Source organism: Macrobrachium rosenbergii, chromosome 47, assembly GCF_040412425.1.
Source record: "Macrobrachium rosenbergii isolate ZJJX-2024 chromosome 47, ASM4041242v1, whole genome shotgun sequence".
Classification (NCBI taxonomy): Eukaryota; Metazoa; Arthropoda; class Malacostraca; order Decapoda; family Palaemonidae; genus Macrobrachium; species Macrobrachium rosenbergii.
Genome location: NC_089787.1, coordinates 28,911,208 through 28,932,933, shown reverse-complemented (window position 1 = coordinate 28,932,933; position 21,726 = coordinate 28,911,208). Strand labels below are relative to the sequence as shown.

General features: G+C 35.3%; 2 protein-coding genes across 8 annotated transcripts in view; one reads left to right on the top strand and one right to left on the bottom strand.

Annotated features, from left to right (window-relative positions):
* Su(z)12 (Polycomb protein Su(z)12) overlaps positions 1-4,235 on the top strand; it is a 28,276-nt gene extending 24,041 nt beyond the window's left edge. For 4 of the 7 annotated variants that reach the window (XM_067090493.1, XM_067090490.1, XM_067090489.1 and 1 more), the window contains exon 13: positions 564-4,235. In XM_067090493.1, coding sequence (XP_066946594.1) covers positions 564-567 — 4 coding nt within the window. In that variant the 3' untranslated portion in view covers positions 568-4,235. Of the gene's footprint in view, positions 1-516 lie in introns of all 7 variants that reach the window. The other 3 variants (XM_067090488.1, XM_067090487.1, XM_067090491.1) reach the window with 2 other exon arrangements.
* Positions 4,236-6,693: 2,458 nt separating this feature from the next.
* LOC136830710 (short-chain dehydrogenase/reductase family 42E member 1-like) lies at positions 6,694-19,891 on the bottom strand. Its single transcript, XM_067090494.1, has 8 exons — positions 19,770-19,891; positions 17,140-17,303; positions 14,150-14,269; positions 9,370-9,479; positions 8,824-8,942; positions 8,089-8,400; positions 7,674-7,734; positions 6,694-7,220 (listed from the first exon to the last, which is right to left on the bottom strand). The coding sequence occupies exons 2-8, from the start codon at positions 17,297-17,299 to the stop codon at positions 6,729-6,731; spliced, it is 1,374 nt and encodes a 457-aa protein (XP_066946595.1). The 5' UTR covers positions 17,300-17,303; positions 19,770-19,891; the 3' UTR covers positions 6,694-6,728.
* Between the last annotated feature and the right edge of the window lie 1,835 nt (positions 19,892-21,726).

Below are 21,726 nucleotides of genomic sequence, written 5' to 3'. Positions count from 1 at the left end.
GCATATATTAACTTATATATCCAGTGCCACTCCTTATCTACCCCTCGTAGTAGCTGTCATAACCTTCGTACAGAGCCCCAGTGGAAATTCTCTTGATGTGGGTCACAGTATTATTAAGCATTTTAATTTTAGATAATAAAAGTTATAATTTTTCAGTATTGTATAACTAGCAAATCTTACAATTTTCAGTGTTTTTTTGTAGGGAGTAACGTACCTTTTTTCCTACAACTTTGGTGAACTATTTGAGGATAGTTATAGCATTCTTCATTCAGAGATTTAAGTAAGATCAGCTAATAGTTATAACATTCTCCATTCAAAGACTTAAGTACGATCAGTTTAGCATTACCCTTATTGTGACATCCCAAAGATGAATAGTAAGGCTTTTAACGTTCATTTGCACTCAAAATTTAGCAGTTGGTAACATAATTCAGTTATTTTAACTAAGAGTGATAATGTAGATTTAAGAGAAACTTGGTAGGATAGCTGACATGACTGAAGAGTACGTATATTTTTCAGCTGCTGCTTCTGAGAGTCAACTGAAACAGAAATCACTTTTCTTTCAGGTGAAGGAGGGGACAAGAAATGTGTTGTACAGTGATAAAGTATTTTAACGTCTCAGGGTCATTCTGCTGCAGTGGGCCACATCCAAGTACAAATGCATCTTGACGGCACATTTATGGCACATTGCCATCTTATTGTGTTGTGGCCCAGGGTTTATTAACTAGCTTAGTTGAGTATTTCTCATCCTTGTTTAATGAATTCAAGTATTAGAGTACTGTAATATGAGTGCAGTCTGGCATGACCTAATTTAAAGATTGCTTTCCTCATGGTACTGAATAACTGCCGTGTTTGGTTCATTCAGTGCAAGAACTGTCTGTGGAAGCACTCTTATTGAATGATTGACTGTTGAAATTGCACTACAGTATTGTGGTTGTACTTAGGTTGAACTCTTTACTGAGTAAGGCATACGTTTTGTGTCGAGGCAGATTATATTTAGATGGTGAAAAGAGCACTTAACAAAACTCAATTTGATTATCTGATCTGTATATATGTTACATATGAATGTGTATGTACTTGGTATATACACGTTTTTGCACACAAACTCCTTAGAGAAAATGTGAAAATGTGGCTGCATTTTGTGATGGCAGTCATGTTATTAAAGTCATAAATTTATATTTATTTAATCTTATCCCTGAAAGGTTAAAACCAAAGTGGTAAGACTATGGTAGTTCAGGAAAGGTGTCGTTTACATCAAAAGTCTAATCATAAAGAATATTTTCTAATTAAGTACTAGTGAAAATGCAGAATGTAGTTTATTAGGTTCCTATGCACCATGCTGTATGTACTGTGCTGTACTTGGTTAGCTAACATTGATTTATGTATGGTTTTACAGTAATGGTGTATCATGTGTTGACTTTCATATTTGTTGTAAATGTATCTTCATTAGAGTTGTGTTACTCTTTGATTATCATCATATATATATATGTGATAACTTGGTACAAGAACATAACAATGAATTGAATCCCATGTTACAATGCCAGCCTTGATATTTGATAGATTATCACATCAGGTAAATGACAGTGTGATCCAGTACTAGGGGCCTGGATATAGTCCATGCATGACACTCATGTAGAATAGTCTAGTAATTCAAGGCCTTCTCCATCGTTTTTCTGGGAGTATGTGGACAAAGACAGAAAGAAAAAGTATGGTTACTACCCATGGATGAAGCCAAGACTACTAACAACTCACTGCCGTATAAGTAGCCAAAGTTGAGATACAATGTTTATTCTGTTAGGGAATATTGTATCAAGTCAGTTAAGTTGAATGTTCTTGTTGAGAAACAAACGTAGACAAAAATGTTACATTGTGTCTACAAGTTATTTGTGTGTATATTATTTATATTGTTTGTATAGATGGTTTAAATCTCCTTTTTGGTCTCACGCTGCAGTATTTTTCATCAAGAGAAGCTTAAATGAAATCGGTGTTAAAATTTAAGAATGCTGATGATGAAATTTAGATTGATGAGCTTGAATGTCTAGAATGTGTGCAGTGTTTTACTGCTTTGTATATTGAAATTGAATGTAAAATATGAGGAGCTCCTTTCCTTGTTACATTTCAGTTCTTTTCATTTGAGTAAGCTGTGAGAGGTCCATTCATTAAAAACATTTATTTTTAAAGCCATGTGCTCGGTGGAAGCAGAGGGAAATTTTATATTATTTTCAATCGGTTACCAAACTTTTTATCTCTGCTGCGTTAATGTGAATATTGTGCATTTTACGTCCTGCCTAAGAACTAAGTCGTTGGGAAATGGATTTTATGTATTTAAAGCTACACACTCTTGGAATTTAATTGAATTTTAGTTTTGCCTAGTCTAGTGACACAAATTTATCTATATTGAGTGGAATTACAATTACTTAATGAAGTGGTTTTTTTGTTGGAATTGGGATCATCATGCAGTTATCTACTGTATATGTAGAACAATACCAATTATCCTTACACATACATGTACATAGAAATGTGTGTGAAATATAGGTGTGAAAAAAGTCTGGTACATGGGTATTAATTTTTCACAACTATTTGTTTGGAGTGTGAAATTTTTTAAGGATTTTGAGCACTGTTGAAGTGATTACTGAATCTTGGCTTAATTTTGAACTGTCGGCAGGGAGTGTTTGATTTTGACGGGATTAGACCCTCAAGAAAAGAAATAGGTAACAAAAACTGAGTCAGAGATATAAGCTTTCTTTTGTTTTTAGGGAATTCCAACAGAGTTCATTAAACTTTATTATGGTCATTTTATGGGATCGTTCTTTTGTCAGCTTAATGTCAGTAATTATTATAAAACTTATTAAACTTAGAAACTGTCAACAGTCTTCAGAACTTTTTAGCACTTGCCATCCCATAGTGTTTGTCTAGCCTTAGGAATTGACAATACGAATACCTGTACTTTTAAATTCTGTAGAGGTAGTAAGCACTGAAATGCCTGGTAGAAATGTGGTTTACTCATAAAAGTAGTATGCACATGATGGTGAATATTTATCATTACCAGAAAGTCATAAAGATTTACCTCTTTTGCCTCTTCAATTTTGTGTTATGATTGATACTGTGTTAATAAGATTCATACCTCAGACACGATTATTAGTTATATTTGTCTTGTGCTCGTAATTTGAAGGCGTGATTATTTTGTGGAGGTACAGTATATATGACAATCAAGACTGGATTCTTTTCAGTAGTATGACGGGACATTGCGAGTATGTTAAGCACAAGTGTGTGTATTGTTCAGTAAATATTTGATAGCTTATAGATAAACACAGTATTTCAAATAGAATTCAACTTCCAATTTGTAAAGAAATCAATTAGTAGCCCTGATACTGGAAAGATTGGTAGTAGATTCAGATCTCCCAAGAGTCATGTTCAGCAACCGTTACCCTACTTTGCATAATGCATATCATAGAAGAGAATAATTTAAAACTTATTTTCCCTGTTTTTATTTTTAAGTATGACAAGTGTAGGAGGGTATTCTGTAGACGTAATGGTTTATGGCGTTAATGTAGTTGAGTACAGAGTTAGGAGTTTTACTTGTTTGACAAAAATACGAGCTACTGTACTGTATAGAAGATATTTTTCAGAAAACTACACACGGCCCATCCTAACTGCTCTATAATTTAAAGCAAACGGTTTACTGAAAAAAGTGTTTGTGGCAGAAAAGATAAGAGAATATCTTCTTTTCAGTTGCACTGCATCTAGATCCTGAAAACTTGGTTTTATATTTTGTAATTCCACATTATAGGGGTATCCCATACTTTATGCTTCCTGATGTCAGGTTAAGCAGCAGTTTGCTTCGTCTCTCTCACTCCCTCTTTTTCATGGAGTTCAGTTGTTATAACCTTTTCTCTTCCAACGGTTTCCACTTTCATTCAGAGATGGTGCTGTGTTGATTACCTCATTTTGGCATATGATAATCCACTGTTTAAATAATGTGTTTGTCTTCTGTTACAACCATATAAAGTAAAGTTCATTTCCCATCACAAAAACATTTTTTAAAAGTGAAAGTTCATTTCCCCAAGACTTAGTGCAAAGGAAAGGTAGTGCATTGTCTTCATGGTTGACAAGAAAGAAATTCACATGGTGTAAAGTCTTGTTTTATATATATTTTCCTTTTGTATAAAATTGCTGGTGGAAACACGGACATTTACCTTCCAGTACTTGTATTTTTAATAAAACATTTTTTAAATTTGTATCTTTTATTATTTTCTCTACTTTTTCTGTGATGGTGTGTAGATCTGTTTGCATGTACCTAACATTAGATATTTGTTACACTGTAGATGGGATTTATAGCAGTGATTTGCATTATTGGTTTTTTGTAGATGGAGGGAAGAAAGGATGTTATTGCTGAGAGAAAATCACATTTAACTACAGGAGATAGTGAACTGTAAAAAAAAGTGACGTATGGCAACTTGGTGTTTAGATATGACTAAAGTTAGAAAAATACAAAAGGGGTTAGTACTTTATTGCCAGGGTACTATGGATTGATAAAGAACCCTGTCCCCCGTTCCTTATCCCCCTGTTGAGAGTAGGGAGCGTCAAAGGGGAATAACACGACTGTATTTTCTCATTCTTTCGTACTGATCATTTATCAGTGACTCAGTATAGTCTTGAATATGGTTAGGATTGCTCTTTGAAGAAAAATATATGTAAAATGTCATTGGTTTCATATCGTTAGAATTAGACTTAACTGGTGTTACAGCAAGGGGAGTAAACTGAATTCTGTTCTGAATGCTCGAACCAATCTTGTTTGACAAGTTTGTCTGAGTTACATGTTGCAAAATGTAGTATAAATCGAATTTAAAGGAAAAACTTTCGGACTCTTACCCCCCTTGTGTCAAGGGAAATCAGGGTTTAACAACTCAAAAAAGTTCAGCCCTTAGATTTGTAGTTGCTGTAGCAAAAGGACCAATTTGACCCCTACCATTCACACACCAGCATAGACTGTGGACAAACACGGTTGCTGACAGTGCTCATGATAATCTAGGTCTGTCACCCTTTTCCACAATCTGTTACTGAGTGTCCCTCTCAACCCCAGTGCCAGGGCTTTGGCCTAAAATCTATATGTCCAACCGTCTGCAGTTGACTGACCGAGAACATGGAGATTAAGGTTAAGCAGTTTGCCACTTGGTGCAAATTCGAGCAAATGTTCGTTAAACTTAGCTTTGCTGTTGAACTTGATGGACTTGCAGTAAATGAGAGATGGGGCAGCTATTTATGGAAAAAGATGTGTTCCTACCTTGCAGAGCCATTGTGGATAGTAGAAATCCATCCAAGACTAAGTTCAAAACTTTTCAGTTAGTGAATATGAGTGAAACTCCTGAGATGGTGAATCATAGCAGGGTAACATTTACCATATGCAATTTTTGTAAACATAGATGATGCTAAAGGTTCTTAGCAGTGTCCCTTCATCTCCCAGCAGTATTTCTTGTTGCCTTTTACTTTAAATTACCCATGACCTCTCCTGTCTGTCCAATTTTTTTTAACGCATCTGTGCAGACGCTATTCCAGACTAGCTTTAATTGTTCTTTTGTTCAACAACTGTGCTTTCGTTCTACAAATTTTTTGTAGCATGTGTAAATGTTGAAGTATTTCGAATCCCTATTCGTGATATACTGTAAAGGGAGGTGATGCCAGAAAAGGAACTGAAGCTGCAATTACTATGACCAAGTTAAAGGTACACATTCCTGTGAGTGATTTTTATGAGCGATGATAAATTGAACCCATCATTTGACCAATATTTTTGCAAAAAAAAAGTAAGTAATTTTGTCTGTTTTCATCATTTTGGGTTTATCCAGTGGTTAAGTTATAGAACTATGATTCGTTTACTATATTTCATTATTAAAAACTACAAAGTAATGGTAACATATTTCACATAGTACTAAAGGTAATTCCCGGGATCCCTTCAGGCTTTAGTTCTAGCCACATTTTAGTCTTGCTTTACCTCTATTCCCTCTTCCTCTCTTCCATCTTGCAACCCTTCCATTACTTTTTAGTGCAATTGTGTCCTTTTCTCCAAGTTTCATCTTTGGATCTTTGTAATGGTCGTTTATATTCTTGATCTCTATCTTGCTGTAACCACTCTTAACTCCCTTTTCTCGCTGATTTAAGCACTGATTGGCTGAAAGATCCCCAAAGCTTGGCTTAGTAGCCTAAATTCCACAAATTGAATGTTTAATGAAAAATGGCCTTTAGAATAAAAGATGTAAATGAGAAGCTGCTTGATGAGAATCTGTGAGCATTTTGTGTATGGACAGCTTCTTGTGTCTACCAGATGTTTGAGATATTGTACAGTTTCTAGTCACGGCAACTCAATGCTCTTAGACGCCATGAAAGTTTTCAAAATGAATGATTTATTTTATCCTCGTTTTCTATGAAGTATAGAGAACTGGCTATTTTCTGTAATCGAATCTGCGGGCACTGCCTTATGCTCAAGAGAAAAACTCCTTCCCCTCTAGGGGATAGCCGTGGGTTAATGGCTGAAACAGCTGTCGGCTTCTTAATAGATTAGTGAAAGAACACAGTAGTACGTCTTGGTGTGGGTTCTGTAATTACAGAAGCTACATTTTTATGGGTCATGCTATAATTAGTCAGTTGGGGAGATATGAATTTATCCATGTGAGAAACTTTAAAGAAACCAACAGAAAAATATGAAATTGATCCTTCGTTTATTGTTTATATATCCATTAAACAAATATGAAATAAAAAATCAAACAAAGAACAATAGCAAATATTGTCTGCACGGAAAGCTTTGTAAAAAATGGAGCATTCGCTGGATCCTTCGAGCAGCCTAATCGTTTATAATATTCCACCATCTGCGTTTGGTCATTCGGACGCGTGGGCGCGTAACCAAAACACTTCTTAGCTTTACTGCAGCTGAAGTAATGAGTTACGCCGGATTTGTATACTTCTGCGGGAGTGATGAACGGCTTGAAAGGAAATATGTTATGGATCATCTTGTAAATAATCTGTTGGACGTGAGCGACTACCATAATCAATGCCAGGGGGAGTCTTACGGCAGGAAAACCATATCCGAGTCCCTCGTACCAAGGACGAAAGTACTCGAAATGGTTCTTGGGCACTTCGTCCGAGATGAAGAAGGCCTCTCCAGCGCAGGGTGAAGTGCTTTCTCCTTTTAGCAGTGCCATCATGGCTTTGACGTGTGCTTGCACGGCATTCTGCAAGGAAAAATTTATTTACGGCCTACCTTTCAGTTTTGTTCAATAACTATGGCCTAAGTTTTGGTGCTAACATTTTATACAGTTGAAATAAATGTTATTTTGCACTGAACATGTGACAGTTAGATTTTAGTGCAGTGGCGCGTAAAAAAGTATTCTGGAGTTAATTAGAATTTATTTGTAAAAGTATTTTCAAACCGATGTAGAGAATCATCAAGTTGAATACAAACATTTCATTGTTCTGAATCTTATAATATTTCCAGGTAACATACAGCAAATATTTTCAGATATAATCCTTTAAGCTTTATCAATGAGTTGCTGCATCATGAGAAATCTGTCCGGGATTATTATGAAGTGGTCCAGGTTAGAGGCAGGGCAAAAGATTATAATTATTTGGTAAAAGCGAATCTTTTAAAAAATAATCATGACTTATTTATAATCTCATGATTTTACCTGTATCCCGATGAAATCGACGAGGTTTTCTTTCCTTCCATAGGTACACAGGAACCCAGAACTAGAAAAATATGAATTTTCACCTAGATTAATGGATAGTTAGAAGTCCTGTATACATACACGTGTATGTGTGTGTGTACGTTTGTGCACATATATCCACATATGTTTGTAATAAAAGAGTTAATTATCAGTTCAAACTGGATGAAACATAAAAGCAAGTTTTTACTGAAAATGATGAAAAGTAGTTTTGTTAGGAAAAATACGTCTTATAATGATATCTATGAGTAGCTGATTATAACTACAGTATTTAAATGAGGACAGTAGCATGGTTACTAATGCCAGTAATACAATAGTTAATAAGTTGTCTTAATTATTTTAAAATTACACATCATTATTTCCTCTTGACAATTATCACCTGAGAGCATCAATGACACGGCGGGAGTGTCGCCGCTCCCCTAGTCCCATAACACCCGCCAATCTCAGAGCGCATGTGCGCAGGGTCCTCTCACACTTTTCGGGAAGTGTTCTTCCGGTCCCGACGGAAGGGTCTTCTCTCTGATTCCCAGGTCCCGAAACCGGCGAGGGCTTGGATGTTAATGAAGGCAGTGGGAGGGATTCGTATGTTAAACTTCGCCCATTGTAGGATGATGAGGGTTTTTCTTCTTCCGTGCTTGGCAAGTATTTTCCGTTGGCCATCAGGACCAGCATCTCTGCGATGGTCTTTGTTCTGAGGAGTATAATATACTTAAATCTTATCGTTTCTTCGGTACAGTAGATGTAAGTTGTCCCAAACAAAGTATGAAAGTCGACCATATTGACATCTGCTGGTTGAAGATTTTGTAATAGGTTTGCAAGGTACATTAGCTGAAGATTAATGGTGTATTGTGCAGTAATGACATTTGATTATATTAATTTTTCCGTTATTAAAGACAATTGGACATGAATATCATTGAAAATGCTAACTATTTCCAAGACAGGAGCGTTTTAGTGTTAGTGGTTTAGAATCATGAAACTTTAACGGATTTAAAAAATATTCTTATCTGGGATAAAGATAAATATGAAGCTATAAAATTCTTCACCCTCAGGTTTTAACTTGGACTGCACAAGGACACAAAACACCTCTTTTTATGTAACAAAACATTTATCAAACCTTGAGTAGTGATCCGATTGTTCATGAAGAGGAAAATACGGAAGTGATTCGTCGCCATTCCGGATTTGTTGTCCACCAAAAACTGCGTTGTACGTTGAAGTGTACACCAGAGCCTGGACCTGTCAACAGATGGTGGTTCACAGGATACTGTGAAAGCCAGCGGCATTTTCTAAGGTTTTATTAAAGTATATTCGAACGAAGAAAAAGAAGAAATGACTGGAGCAAGTTGATTTCTTGTATTTGTAAGTGCTAAACGTTCGTATTTCAAGTTTGCGAACCGAATAAACGTTTAATTTTATATCACAGGGAGGATGTTTTCATACCAGTCTCTGGTGACAGGTTGAGGGCCAGTATGAAATGTCAAAGCAAGCATTTCCCATTTCAGATAAGTTAGAATATTGCTGAATTAATCATTAAATACATTATATGTGCATATTTATATGTATATACAAATTGTATTTTTGTGTAACATACGCACTCAATCTTATGCGCGCGTAACGCAGGTGCCAATATGGCGGAAGGACATAGATCTCCGTCCATGTTTACCTTGGCGTCTGTTGCAGCAGCGATGACGGTTCTGGTTCCTGTGACGTTGACCTCCTCTTGCTGGGTCATGTGTGCGCTGAGCTGCTCACGACCTGATATCCCGTATGACGCTGTGGCAGGATGGGGATCGGGTCAGGTCATCCACAGAGAAGTGTTAGGAAGAAGGGAAATATTGGGTTGGGAATGTTTAAGATTTAGTAGCCATACGTTTTGATGTAATAAAATTCATTCTTATTGGGAAGATAGTGTCTGTTTAATTAATGCATTGTGATAGAGCTTTGGTGAGATTTTATTTGCTATTCTTTGGTAAACTAGTTGACTATAATAGCTAATATATATTGGTAATATTGGGTTGGGAATGTTTAAGATTTAGTAGCCATACGTTTTGATGTAATAAATTCATATTGGGACGATAGTGTCTGTTTAATTAATGCATTGTGATAGAGCTTTGGTGAAATTTTATTTGCTATAAACTAGTTACTATAATATAAATATAGGTATCACTTGTATATATATATATATATATATATATATATATATATATATATATATATATATATATATATATATATATATATATATATAGAGAGAGAGAGAGAGAGAGAGAGAGAGAGAGAGAGAGAGAGAGAGAGAGAGCTTTTCAGCGTGTAAACCCCTTTACACGCCGTATCATTCACCCCTATCTTGCACGAACACCATGCACACAGACACACGCATTTCTTCTTACGTGAATGCATTATCCGTAGAGGGATGGGGGTGGGGAGTGCGACCAGAAGGTGTAAGGCAAACAGTCTTTCCAACATTTGTAATAGATGCAAATGATCTGTGTTTTGCTACGTTTTCGGACGCTTTGCCCTGTCAGTCACTTGTCTGTCAATTCCGGGTGACTGCGGAACCGTTTTTTCTGAATTTTTAGTTACACACTAGTTAACCTACGGCTGATTTTTAGGTAAATGTGTATATATATTTATATATTTATCAGGTTATTTATTTATTTATGTGCTTGCCTGCTGTTACTGTCAACTGGTGAAATAGTTTATTTACGGTCAGTTTGGTTTAGAGGGAACACAACCGGCGCGACCATGATGACAGCTGCTGTCATTCCTGTAGTGACGTTTCCTTGACAGTGTTTTAGTTCTGAAAACTAAAGACATGACTGTGAAAAGGATAATCTTGTGCTGGAAGTAAGGTAAGTCACGAGATGTTTGTGAAATGGTTCATAATAAGCTTAATAATATGTAAAAAAATATGAATCTTTACCCCATAGGCGTAAGTTGAGCGGTGAAAAAGGCCTGGCCTAAGCAAGGCTCTGATTTCAGGGCCTACGTATGCCCCTCTCCGCTAGACCTAGTTCATGACTTTTTCGCTGTCAGCTTAGTAATAAGTAGCCCATTATCAGCCTACGCCATCATAAGATTATTATTTTAGCGTGATTTAGGTTTTTTAAATTATGCTAAGGCACTTTTATAATTTGTGGTTTCACAGCGGGGTTAGGTTACTGACATAACTGATTTGGTTCCAGTTCGCCTACCAAGGCCCACATAGAACACAGGGTATAAACAATAATTCCAGTACTGTAGTTTGATAACGCACAGAAATCATAAATGTTGTTTGTTGACATGTCACCATATTTATAAATGATTTTTCCGTGGCAGCCTATCCAATGTAAATTACTGCTATCTCTCTTATATTTTCTATTTTTTTTTATTATGCCATCTGTCATATTTTTTTTTTTATTATGACATACGCCTTTAATAAGTGAATAATATCTAGGTTGAGGTAGGTAGAACAATGTGCCCTAGCTAAGGTTAGGTTAGGATGTAATCATGTATTTAACACTGTTGACAATCAATTACAGTTAATGGGTTTTTCCTTTTAAGTGTCTCAAGTTTGTTGTAGTTCATGTTTTATTATGACTTTTTCCAATTGATCATGTTTTGGATATTATTATACAAGCAGCCCATAATTATGCAAGATAGTTTTTAAATTGATTTATGTTACTGCCTCATCATTTACACAAATTTTTACATGAGGAATATCATTAGCAAATGTATAGTCACTGAGATATTACTCCGATGCAGAAATATACCTCTTGTTTGTTTACATATGGTGTAATATTTATTATGGAGTACTTTATAAATTGTTGGTCACTCAGATGTGATGCACTCTTTCTCCTCCCAAGTGGCAGAAATAGCATAATCCAATGACAAATGTTCTGTGAGACATTTTCATTACTTTACCAGTCATATGAATCCTTCAGTTTTACATGCTTGGTGGAGTTACTGTCATAATAAAACTTGAGAAGTGTTGACTTTTACCAGATCTGTTTTTTCAGAATGTTGCTGATCCACTTAATGAAGAAATTGTTTAGTTCTTGTCAGAATGTTAAATTTTTTAATCAGGAATTTTACTTCATGGTTGTGTAAATGATGTAGAGCAGTGATCATTTTGATGATGGTGACCCAAATGAAAATAAGATATATTAAATTTTGGGTAATTTATCCATTACAGCATAAGGAAGCAACCACTTGCTATTTTGGTTAATTGTAGAGTTTTAACAGCCCAGTGAAATTTTACCAGCTGCTGATTCCATTTACAGTAGTTTTTTATATGTTTTGAATGACTGACAGTAAGTTTTTTATATGTTTTGAATGACTGACAGTAATTCCTATTGGAAATTGTTTTTTAAGCCATCTTAAACTGTAGAGAAAACTGGTAGAGGTAATTTATATAATTTTATGATGTTCAGAAGTGCATGTATCCTTGTATATGCCACTACCATAATGCAGTATTTTATGGCACTGTAGGTTAGGTAGGGTGGGTCCATGGGGTGGAATGCCCCCCAACCAAAAAGGATCCAGAACTGTAGGTTAGGTTAGGTTAGGTTAGGTTAGGAGGTTAGGTTAGGTTTAGGTTAGGTTAGGATGCATCCATGTATTTTACTCAGTAACTTAAAGCAATCTAGGCCAATTAAAGACTTGGTGTTCTAGGTTAAGGAAGGTTAGGTATGCATGCACTCCTGTAATGATTAGTTGGAAGAAAACTCCTGTAATGATTAGTTGGAAGAAAACTCCTGTAATGATTAGTTGGAAGAAAAATATGTACAGCTTAGGAAGTGACATGGTAAAATACATGACTGAAGTATTATTCTTGTTGTTTTCTGATGTGGCATGTTGTATGGAGTAAATACCAAAATGCAAAAGTGCTGTGAACTATCACTGGCCGTGAGGATCAGACACACATAGGCAGAGATTTTAAATTTCTACCTTTTTGAGTATTTGCTCACTTGTGTATCCAGAAGGATAGTTTATTTTTAGTCTTGGGCGCAGTTAATTTGTGGCAGTTCTCTTGCATATAGATCATCAGCAGTTCAGTAGTTGCAGTGTGAATGTGGCAGTAACTATTGTGTTTAACTTAGAAGCCTGCTGCCCCAAGGAGTGGCTTTAGGGAAAAACAGGGGATATATATATATAATTTATATATATATATATATATATATATATATATATATATATATATATATATATATATATCATTTAATGTTTAAAAAACAAATGCTACAAATTTGAAATATTGTTTGCCCTCGCATTAACATTCGGAATTGATGGCAGTAATCCACGCACACATTTTTTTATGCATTTCCTTGTTATTACAACTGCAAACGAATGGCCCTCCATGGAAATCCATTTGCAGCACGCGCTGTCAGAATGAAGATGAAAGAGACCCAGGGCGTGTTTTCCTCGTTTATTGCAGAGCCATCTCTCCATTCTCGTGTGATGGAGCAGCACAGTTCTCGATCCCCTCTCCCCTGACACGCCAACAGTGGGGTAATCCCATGGAACCGGTTTATGTCATTTGGATGCAGTGAATGACAACCTGTTTCAGTACCCGTTTTCTGTTATGTTTAACTATTTCGATAGGTGTGGGTGTTTATGATATTCGGTTAAATGGTAAGTGTTATGTTCATGTGAACGGTCAATGTTATATTCGGTTAAATGGTTTTAAAAAAATGTTAGTTTTTTTTTTGCATACAGGGGTTAATTTATTGTTCAGTTGTGTGCTTTTATTATTCAGTTTAACATACAGTTTAATTGATTTTTCCGTGCTGTGGTTTTATCATTATTCCCCTCATAAACACTCCCTGGAGGAAGGAAAATGCCGACTTTACGGATTTTTTTTTTTTTTTTTTTTTTTTGGTGGCACTGAGAATTTGGTCGTCAGTTCCAACAGTGTCGTATTGTGTCGTATTGTTATCACCAGTCATCCGGATTTACAACAAATCTTTAATTCATCATTTTTAAATTTTTTAAAATTGAAACGTCAGCGTTGCCTTTTCAGTGAAAATCTTACCTTAAAAAACTTTCTTGGTATACTATCTGTCTAATGTATGTATGTATGTATTATATATATATATATATATATATATATATATATATATATATATATGTATATATATATGTACATATATATTATATAATAAATATATACAGTATATATATTTTTATTAATTATATTTATATATATATATATATATATATATATATATATATATATATATATATATATATATATATATATATATATATTAATGTATGTATACGGTATATATATTTATAATCAGATATTCTGTTGTGTGATAAATTTGCTCCAAATCAATCAACGTCAACTATCATTCCAATGTAATCTCGATATTGGCAGACGACTGCAGTCCATGATTCAAGCTGAAACCTATGTACATATACCTGATTGTGTATCGAGTATAAGTCAAGCAGTAGCCAACCTGTGTGTATGACGGCCGTTGCTCCGTGAAAGACGGTTCTCAAGGTCGAGTAATCGGTGATGTTAGCCTTGAAGTATTTCAGACTTGCGTTATTGCCTCTTCCCTCCTCGTCCCAGAATTCTGAAATGGGGTTTAAATTGAATTAAGTTTTTGGCTGGTGGGATAGACTCGAGTTAGTTGCCAGTCTGAATGGTGGGGTGAACACGTAGAAGTAATATATACATACATATATATATATATATATATATATATATATATATATATATATATATATATATATATATATATATATATATATATATATATATATATATATATATATATATATATATATATATATATATATATATATATATATATATATATAATATATAGCTATTAAGGGGCCATCCAGGAAAGGCAGCACGTATATAAAACCAACTTTATTTTGCCGACGGCGTTTTGCAATATCTCATTGCATCTTCAAGGCTGTAATATACAGTTAAATATAACTTAAAATCTTACAAAAACACACAAAAAGTAAAATAACAAAATATCACTATAAAGACGGACATAACCTACCTAAACTGAGGTAACAGAGAAACTTAAAAATATCTGAAAAAGGAAGAGGTTAGGTAAAAAATTGAGGTACAGACCAAAATATAAAAAAATTATGCTAAGAATATGTGTGGAGGCTGTCTGGTGTAGTTTTAATCATAGTGGACTTTAATGTGCTAAGTTCCTCCTCGTCTTGCGTGAAAGCTGTGATTTTAAATTCTGCAAAATTGATGTTGGTTCTGCAGTGCAAGGCGTGATTACGTATGTTAGAGGCGCCCAGACAGCCTTTTTAGATGTTATGGTTTCTCTTTTAAATTAGTTTAAGTAGGACATGTCCGTCTTTATAGTGGTTTTTTGTTATTTTATTTTTTGCGTTTTATATAAGGTTTTAAGTTACATTTTATTGTAAATTACAGCCTTGAAGATGCAATGAGATAGTACGAAACGCCGTCGGCAAAATAACTGTTGTTTTTATATACGTGCTCCCTTTCCTGGATGATCCTTTGATAGCTACCATATGAAGCTTATGGCTATATGGCTGTTTATATATATATATATATATATATATATATATATATATATATGTATATATATATATATATATGTATATATATATATATATATATATATATATATATATATATATATATATATATATATATATATATATATATATATATATATATATATATATATATATATATATTCCATTGTTGATGCTGTATTCCATTGTTGATGCTGTGTGTTTCAGTCATATAGCTAGGTATTCTCAATGTTGTTATCCTGTTTTTACTGTTCTGAAGCCCTGTCCACACTGGCGGGCACTGCCCGCCGGGCAAACACTGTTCCCATAACCCTTTCCATTATACTGACCGATTGAGTTTTGAGCCAGGGCGATGCGATTGTCTGGTGACACTGCTTCAGAAGCGAGAGAAGATACAAAGAGCTGGAAGTGCCCGACGGGCATGCCCGCTAGTGTGGACAGGCCATAAAGTTACGTTCCTCGCTGGGTAAGCGGGTTCCGTTCTCAGCTACCATTCTGTTGGTCGCGAGTTCGAATCCCCGACCGGCCAGTGAAGAACAAGAGGAATTTGTTTCTGGTGATAGAAATTCATTTCTCGCTATAATGTGGTTCGGATTCCACAATAAGCTCGCAATGAACGTATAGGAAGAAATACATTTTAAAGCTCTTGCCTGTCAAACTTTGCCTCATCTCTTAAAATAAATATCAAGAAATCCTTGATTTTAAGTAACTTAGCAAGCAGAGACTATTTAAAATAATTAACCAATTATCGTCATGGAACCACCTCCGTATAATGACATCATCTTTCACTCATTTTCCTCAGGTTCCTGTTTGTCATTCCGCATGACTAGAGGTATAATGCATTGGCGATGGTTTCTCCGAATCTCAAATTTCTCTCGTAATACAAACATAATTACCGAGTCGATTACCGGTTTTCGAAGATCATCCGTGATATGAATTGAGGGGGCGTGGATGGCGTATTTAGAGACCCAACTGACTTAATCTTATTTTTATTTTTCTTCGTCAAGGTTGTAGGAAGTTATGATGAAAAATATTGAATATGGAGGTTGTTATGGAAGTGTCTTTAATTACTGTGTCACGAACTATCCATAGATGATATTGTTTTTGCATGTTTTATTTGACAGGCCTGAAAAAAATAGCCATTTAAGAAGGTTTTGGGAAACTATATGGTGTAGAATTTATAGATTTTTAGACCTTTTATAAAAAGGAATTTATGAAAGATATATATATATATATATATATATATATATATATATATATATATATATATATATATATATATATATATATATATATATACTTACGTTCCTGGTTTTGATAGGGTGCATATGACTCAGATTAAATAAGGTACCGTTTGTAGGCTCATTTTTTGGGGATTATGGACTAGCACGCTGCGAAATGTTCTCGGTAATTGCCTGCTTGCTTCATAATTTACTCAAGAATTGCCTGAATTGCCATTAATTCCAGCGCTCGTGTTACTGCATTTCTCTGCATTGAATTATATCCATTTCTCTTAGTAATTTTATAAAACTGCTGTTGGTGAGCACTGGAATGCGTAAGTCTGATTTTTTTTGTTTGTTCGTACTAAGTTAAAATTTCTGGGGTCCATTACTGTATAACTTACATATCTATAGACGTTTTTATTATCAAATTAATGGTAATTGCGTAATTTTCTTGAATAAATCATCAGAAAATTACCACATGTATTTTGTATGGTTTCTTCAGTTGCTTATTTTTCGTTGATTTTCTTTTTTTAATGCGACTTATTTTACCGTTAGTTTCTATCCTAATTGTCGTTGGTGATAGTAATAGTAAATAATTAAAATAGACTCCATTGTTGCAAATATACAAAATACACAAACTCTATCAGAAAAACCTCTAGGCTTGTATAAAAGTTTATGTCACTTACCTTTTGGAAGCGCGTCGTAAAGAACTTTAGGTGCCAGGTCATGCCATTCTGGATCTGGTCGTGCCAGGTCGAGCAATATGACCTCGTGCCCACCCTGGGCAATTGCCCAGCCCACGTGAAACCCAACATACCCGCCTCCACCTGTTACGACCACCTTCATGGTTCTGTGTAGGAAATGAAGGTTGTCGTAAGTATAGTATGTCATGTAGCAGATGTTTTACACTGTAAAATATTGGAGCCGAGGAATATTTATTAAAAATTAATTGCATACGTTCTAGACTTCTGTCATTAAAAAAACAAAAAACCAGGTGGTAGAAAGAAAGGTTATCATCTTATACAGGTAAGAGGTTAAGCAGGTGAAGTTTAATAAGTTTCGTGTGAAGTGTTAGAATGAAAGGGTTTCACCTAGTATACAAAATTTATATATATAAAAAAGAGGTACTGATGGATTCCGTTCAGATGAACGCTGCCATTTTTTTATTGCTTTTTGGAGAATTATCGAAATCGTTCGTAAATAAAATTAGGCAAGTTGTATAAGTACGTGTTTTTATCGTTCATTTCGAAACAGTTAAAGTGAAAAAAAAAATGCCGTTATGAAAAGGGACAACACAGTCGTAACGTTTTGCCATATCCCTCTGGAAAGTCAAGTCTCTCTCTCTCTCTCTCTCTCTCTCTCTCTCTCTCTCTCTCTCTCTCTCTCTCTCTCTCTCTCTCTCTCTCTCTCATATACAGACAGGGTCGTCGGATCTATCCTCCTTAAGTTATATCCAGGTGGAAATTTCATTCACTCTATGGGGATGCGTTCAGGGTGGTTTCATCCGATGTCATCCCCCTCCTTTCCCCTCATCCCCCTTCTCTTCCCCCTCCCCCTCTCCCTCCTCTTCCCAGAACAGCATCTCCGACCTTCGTCTCCCCTACCTATTCAGTCGTCCATGCAATCTGCCGTTGTGGGCGTACTTGTTCTATGGGCGCTGTTTAGGAAATTGGTTCTGAATATCTGGATGTTAATTTGTTTCTTGCGAGTTAGATTGCAGGTTTTACTTTTGAATTTTATGATTGTTTCAGTTGGAGTGTTGTTATGATTGTTTTTCAGTTGGCGTATTGTTATGATTTTATGATTGGAGTGTTATGATTATTTTTCAATTGGCGTGTTGTTATGATTTTCAATTGGAGTGTTGTAGATGCAGATGGATGCAGACACATTCAGTCATTAACAGTGTCAAACTGTTTTTGCTGGCATTTGTATTCTAAAATTGCTTTAAGTGGAATATTATGGATGTATATGTATGCATACACATTCAGTCAGTAATTTCAGTGTCATACTTTTTTTTTTTTGCAGTTATGATTATGTGTTTGTTATGTAGGTATCATGATTCTTTCAGGTCGAAAAATTCAGTACTCTTTGGCTGCATATACTGTACATAAAGGCATTTTGGGAGTATGTGTTATGTAGGCTTTTGAAAAGACAGCCCTCATTTACCTCATAGAGATGTTTAGTTGTTTTATTATGACTGATTAAACTTTAATTGTAAAGAAGTCTTAAGGAAAAAGATATAAACATAAAGTCTTTTGCGAGTGACGAGAAAATTTAAGACTTGAATAGGAAAGCAGGTCGAAAGTACTGAATACATTTAGCTAATGAAAAACGATAGTTTGTGCTATGTTGGGGGGAAGAAGTTGGTATTGGGGAAATTCATCAGTCGAATGATACGATGACAAGTGAACAAGAAAGTAAGTGATGTAATTATTATTATTATTATTAATCCTGGATGAATGACTGAGGTTTTTGGATGGAAATGCATGGAGTGTAATGTTACACGTTTGAGAATATTGTATTCACGTACAAAGTGAGGCGAATATAATCGCAGTTCAATCTACCATCATCATCACTCCATCCAGATGGCAATCAGTGTTGCTAGTACCTCTCTTGTGCTTTAAACTTTATAAAGAGCCGTAAGATTAATGCCAAAAATACTGTTGTTTCGTTTTTCTCAAAGGCCACCTTCGTTTAAGGGCATTGTTTTTATTGCGCGCTCGTATGCGCACACACACTATATATACATGTATATATGTATGTATATATATAATATATAATGTATATATATAGTGTGTGTGTTGTTTATGTATTTATTTATTTATAAAAGAACATCAGCGGTTAATCGATTACAGGTTTGTTTCTCTCTGAACCTATGATCTTTTAAGGGAATCGGATTTTTTAAAATTTAACGTTTCATCCTTCTTCTTCTTTCTAAGAAGAGCTGGCTGTAGAGGGTGATAAAACCCCTCCTTGTCTCTATGCATGGCATTAGTACACGGGTATAAGGTTACACCCACACATTCCGACACCCCCCCCCTCCCAAGCAAGTGGTAGGGTGAGCATATGGGAAGCAGATTCGACCCTTAACATGGTCGTGTTTATTTTCTTAGGATGCAGCTGCACATACTCTCTATGATATTTAACGACTTCAAGTCATATCCAGTGGCATAGTAACACAGAAGAGTTGACCTCGGTATCGGGAGATAAGCGTGACAGGACCCAGCTGTTGATATAACAAACGCAATACTTTATCGCGTATTTGCTTCTCATTCTCAAAGAAATAGTTAATTAATATATCGCAAGGACATCTTACCTTCAGTTGCTCATGTCATGTCGCTGTAGGCCAAGTGTTCACGTATGTTCAACTCCTCACATCGTTCTCCGTGGAGACACTGTCAGATGAGGAATCTCTTGTTACATGAGATGCCTCTCGGCTGATCGGTGATAAGATAACCATTTACGTAATGGTACCATGGAGGGGAGAGGGGAGGGGAGGTAGGGAGGTAGGGGAAGATGAGAGGGAAATCTGATGTTTGTAAGTACTTTGAGTTATGCAGTGAATTCAGTTCAAAGAAAAAAAAAGTTCTTTTTGGCTCCTTGAGATATTTCGTTAATAGGTTTCTTTATGATTTGCGATTTTTCATTTTGTAGCGTACTGTGCCAGAGGGTTTAGTTGGCATTCCCTTTGTGTGTGTGTGTGTGTATGGATGGTTGTGTTGGAAAAATGATCTTGTGAACCAAGTGATAATTATGTGTAGGGTTTAGTATCCAAGCCACGAGTGTTTATACTATTTAGTAGGTGGTTTGTGAAATCGTAAGATCTTGAAATTTAATGGACAAGTTATAGAAATGTCACTAATTTGTAATTATTTTTAAAGAAAGCTTGTTCTGTTTTATTAATATCGGTCATTATGATACTATTCCCATTGGCTGACTACGTCTGACTTCTTGTGTTTTATATTTTTAAAATTTAAACTCTCTCTCTCTCTCTCGTCTTCAGTTCCTTACTACATTATGAATGTTTTTTCTACCCGTGATTTTCATCTAGTTATTGGACTTTCTCGTTTTAATTTCAGTTTTCTTGAAACTCCTACTAAGTCTGTTTTAGTAGGGTTTGCACTAAAATGACCTTGAAGGTGGTTTGGTTTTTAAGCTGCGGTATTCATTAATCTGCTATTTATGTAATTATGTATTTATGTATCAGCATTTGCCCCAGAGGACGCAGATAATAGTTAACAGGTTACGTCACTTATTAATCTGATTTATTTATCTGCATCTGCGTTTCAAAGACCACGTATATTAATGCTTGCACTCATGCACTTGATGTGAATCATGTGTATCATGTTTGTATCATGTTTTTCACATTCCTCTGGTTGTTGTCGCTAATACAACTCATATTAATGCTTGCACTCAAGCACTTGATGTGTATCATGATTGTATCATATTTTTCACATTCTTTTGATTGTTGTCGCTAATACACCTCATATTAATGCCTGCACCTAAGCACTTGATGTGTATAATGTTCGTGTCATGTTTATCACATTATTCTGATCGTTGTCGCTAGAGTAAGATGGCTGTATGCCAGCACCCTGCCATGCTCTGTGGCCTACCCCCATAATTTTTTTTTTTTGAGTGCAGCCAATAAGAAAATTTTTACATGGCCCAAACATACAATATACTTTTACGTGCTCAGGTCAGTCAAGCATGCTGTGTGTCCGTATTATTATTATTATTATTATTATTATTATTATTATTATTATTATTATTATTATTATTATTATTATTATTATTATTATTATTATTGAGGAGGTGAACCCTGTTCATATGGAACAAGCCCATAGAGGCCACTGACTTGAAATTCAAGCTTCCAAAGAATATGGTGTTCATTCAAAGACGCACAGAAAGAGATCAGTTATTAAAAAAAAACAGATAAATTAATAAATCGATAAATATATAAATAGCAATGTAAGTACATTATTAAAATACAATGAGAATTGTATTAGGGTAGCAATGCATTTCATGTATGCTTGTAATTTCGGAGTTCCGTAGCAGCTAGCATAGCGCAGCCGCCTCCAGCAGTGTCGGCGGCGTTCTGTAAAAGATAATTATCATTTTTCGTATATTTAGGCCTCGATAAATCATGTCCAGGGAGGGAAGGGGGCGGGGGGGGGGCCAGGCAGACCCCTGTAATTTTACCCCCGACCGCGGCATTAATGTTGCGCCATTCGGTAATGGAGACTTTTGCAGTATTTGTTGCATTACATTTTTTC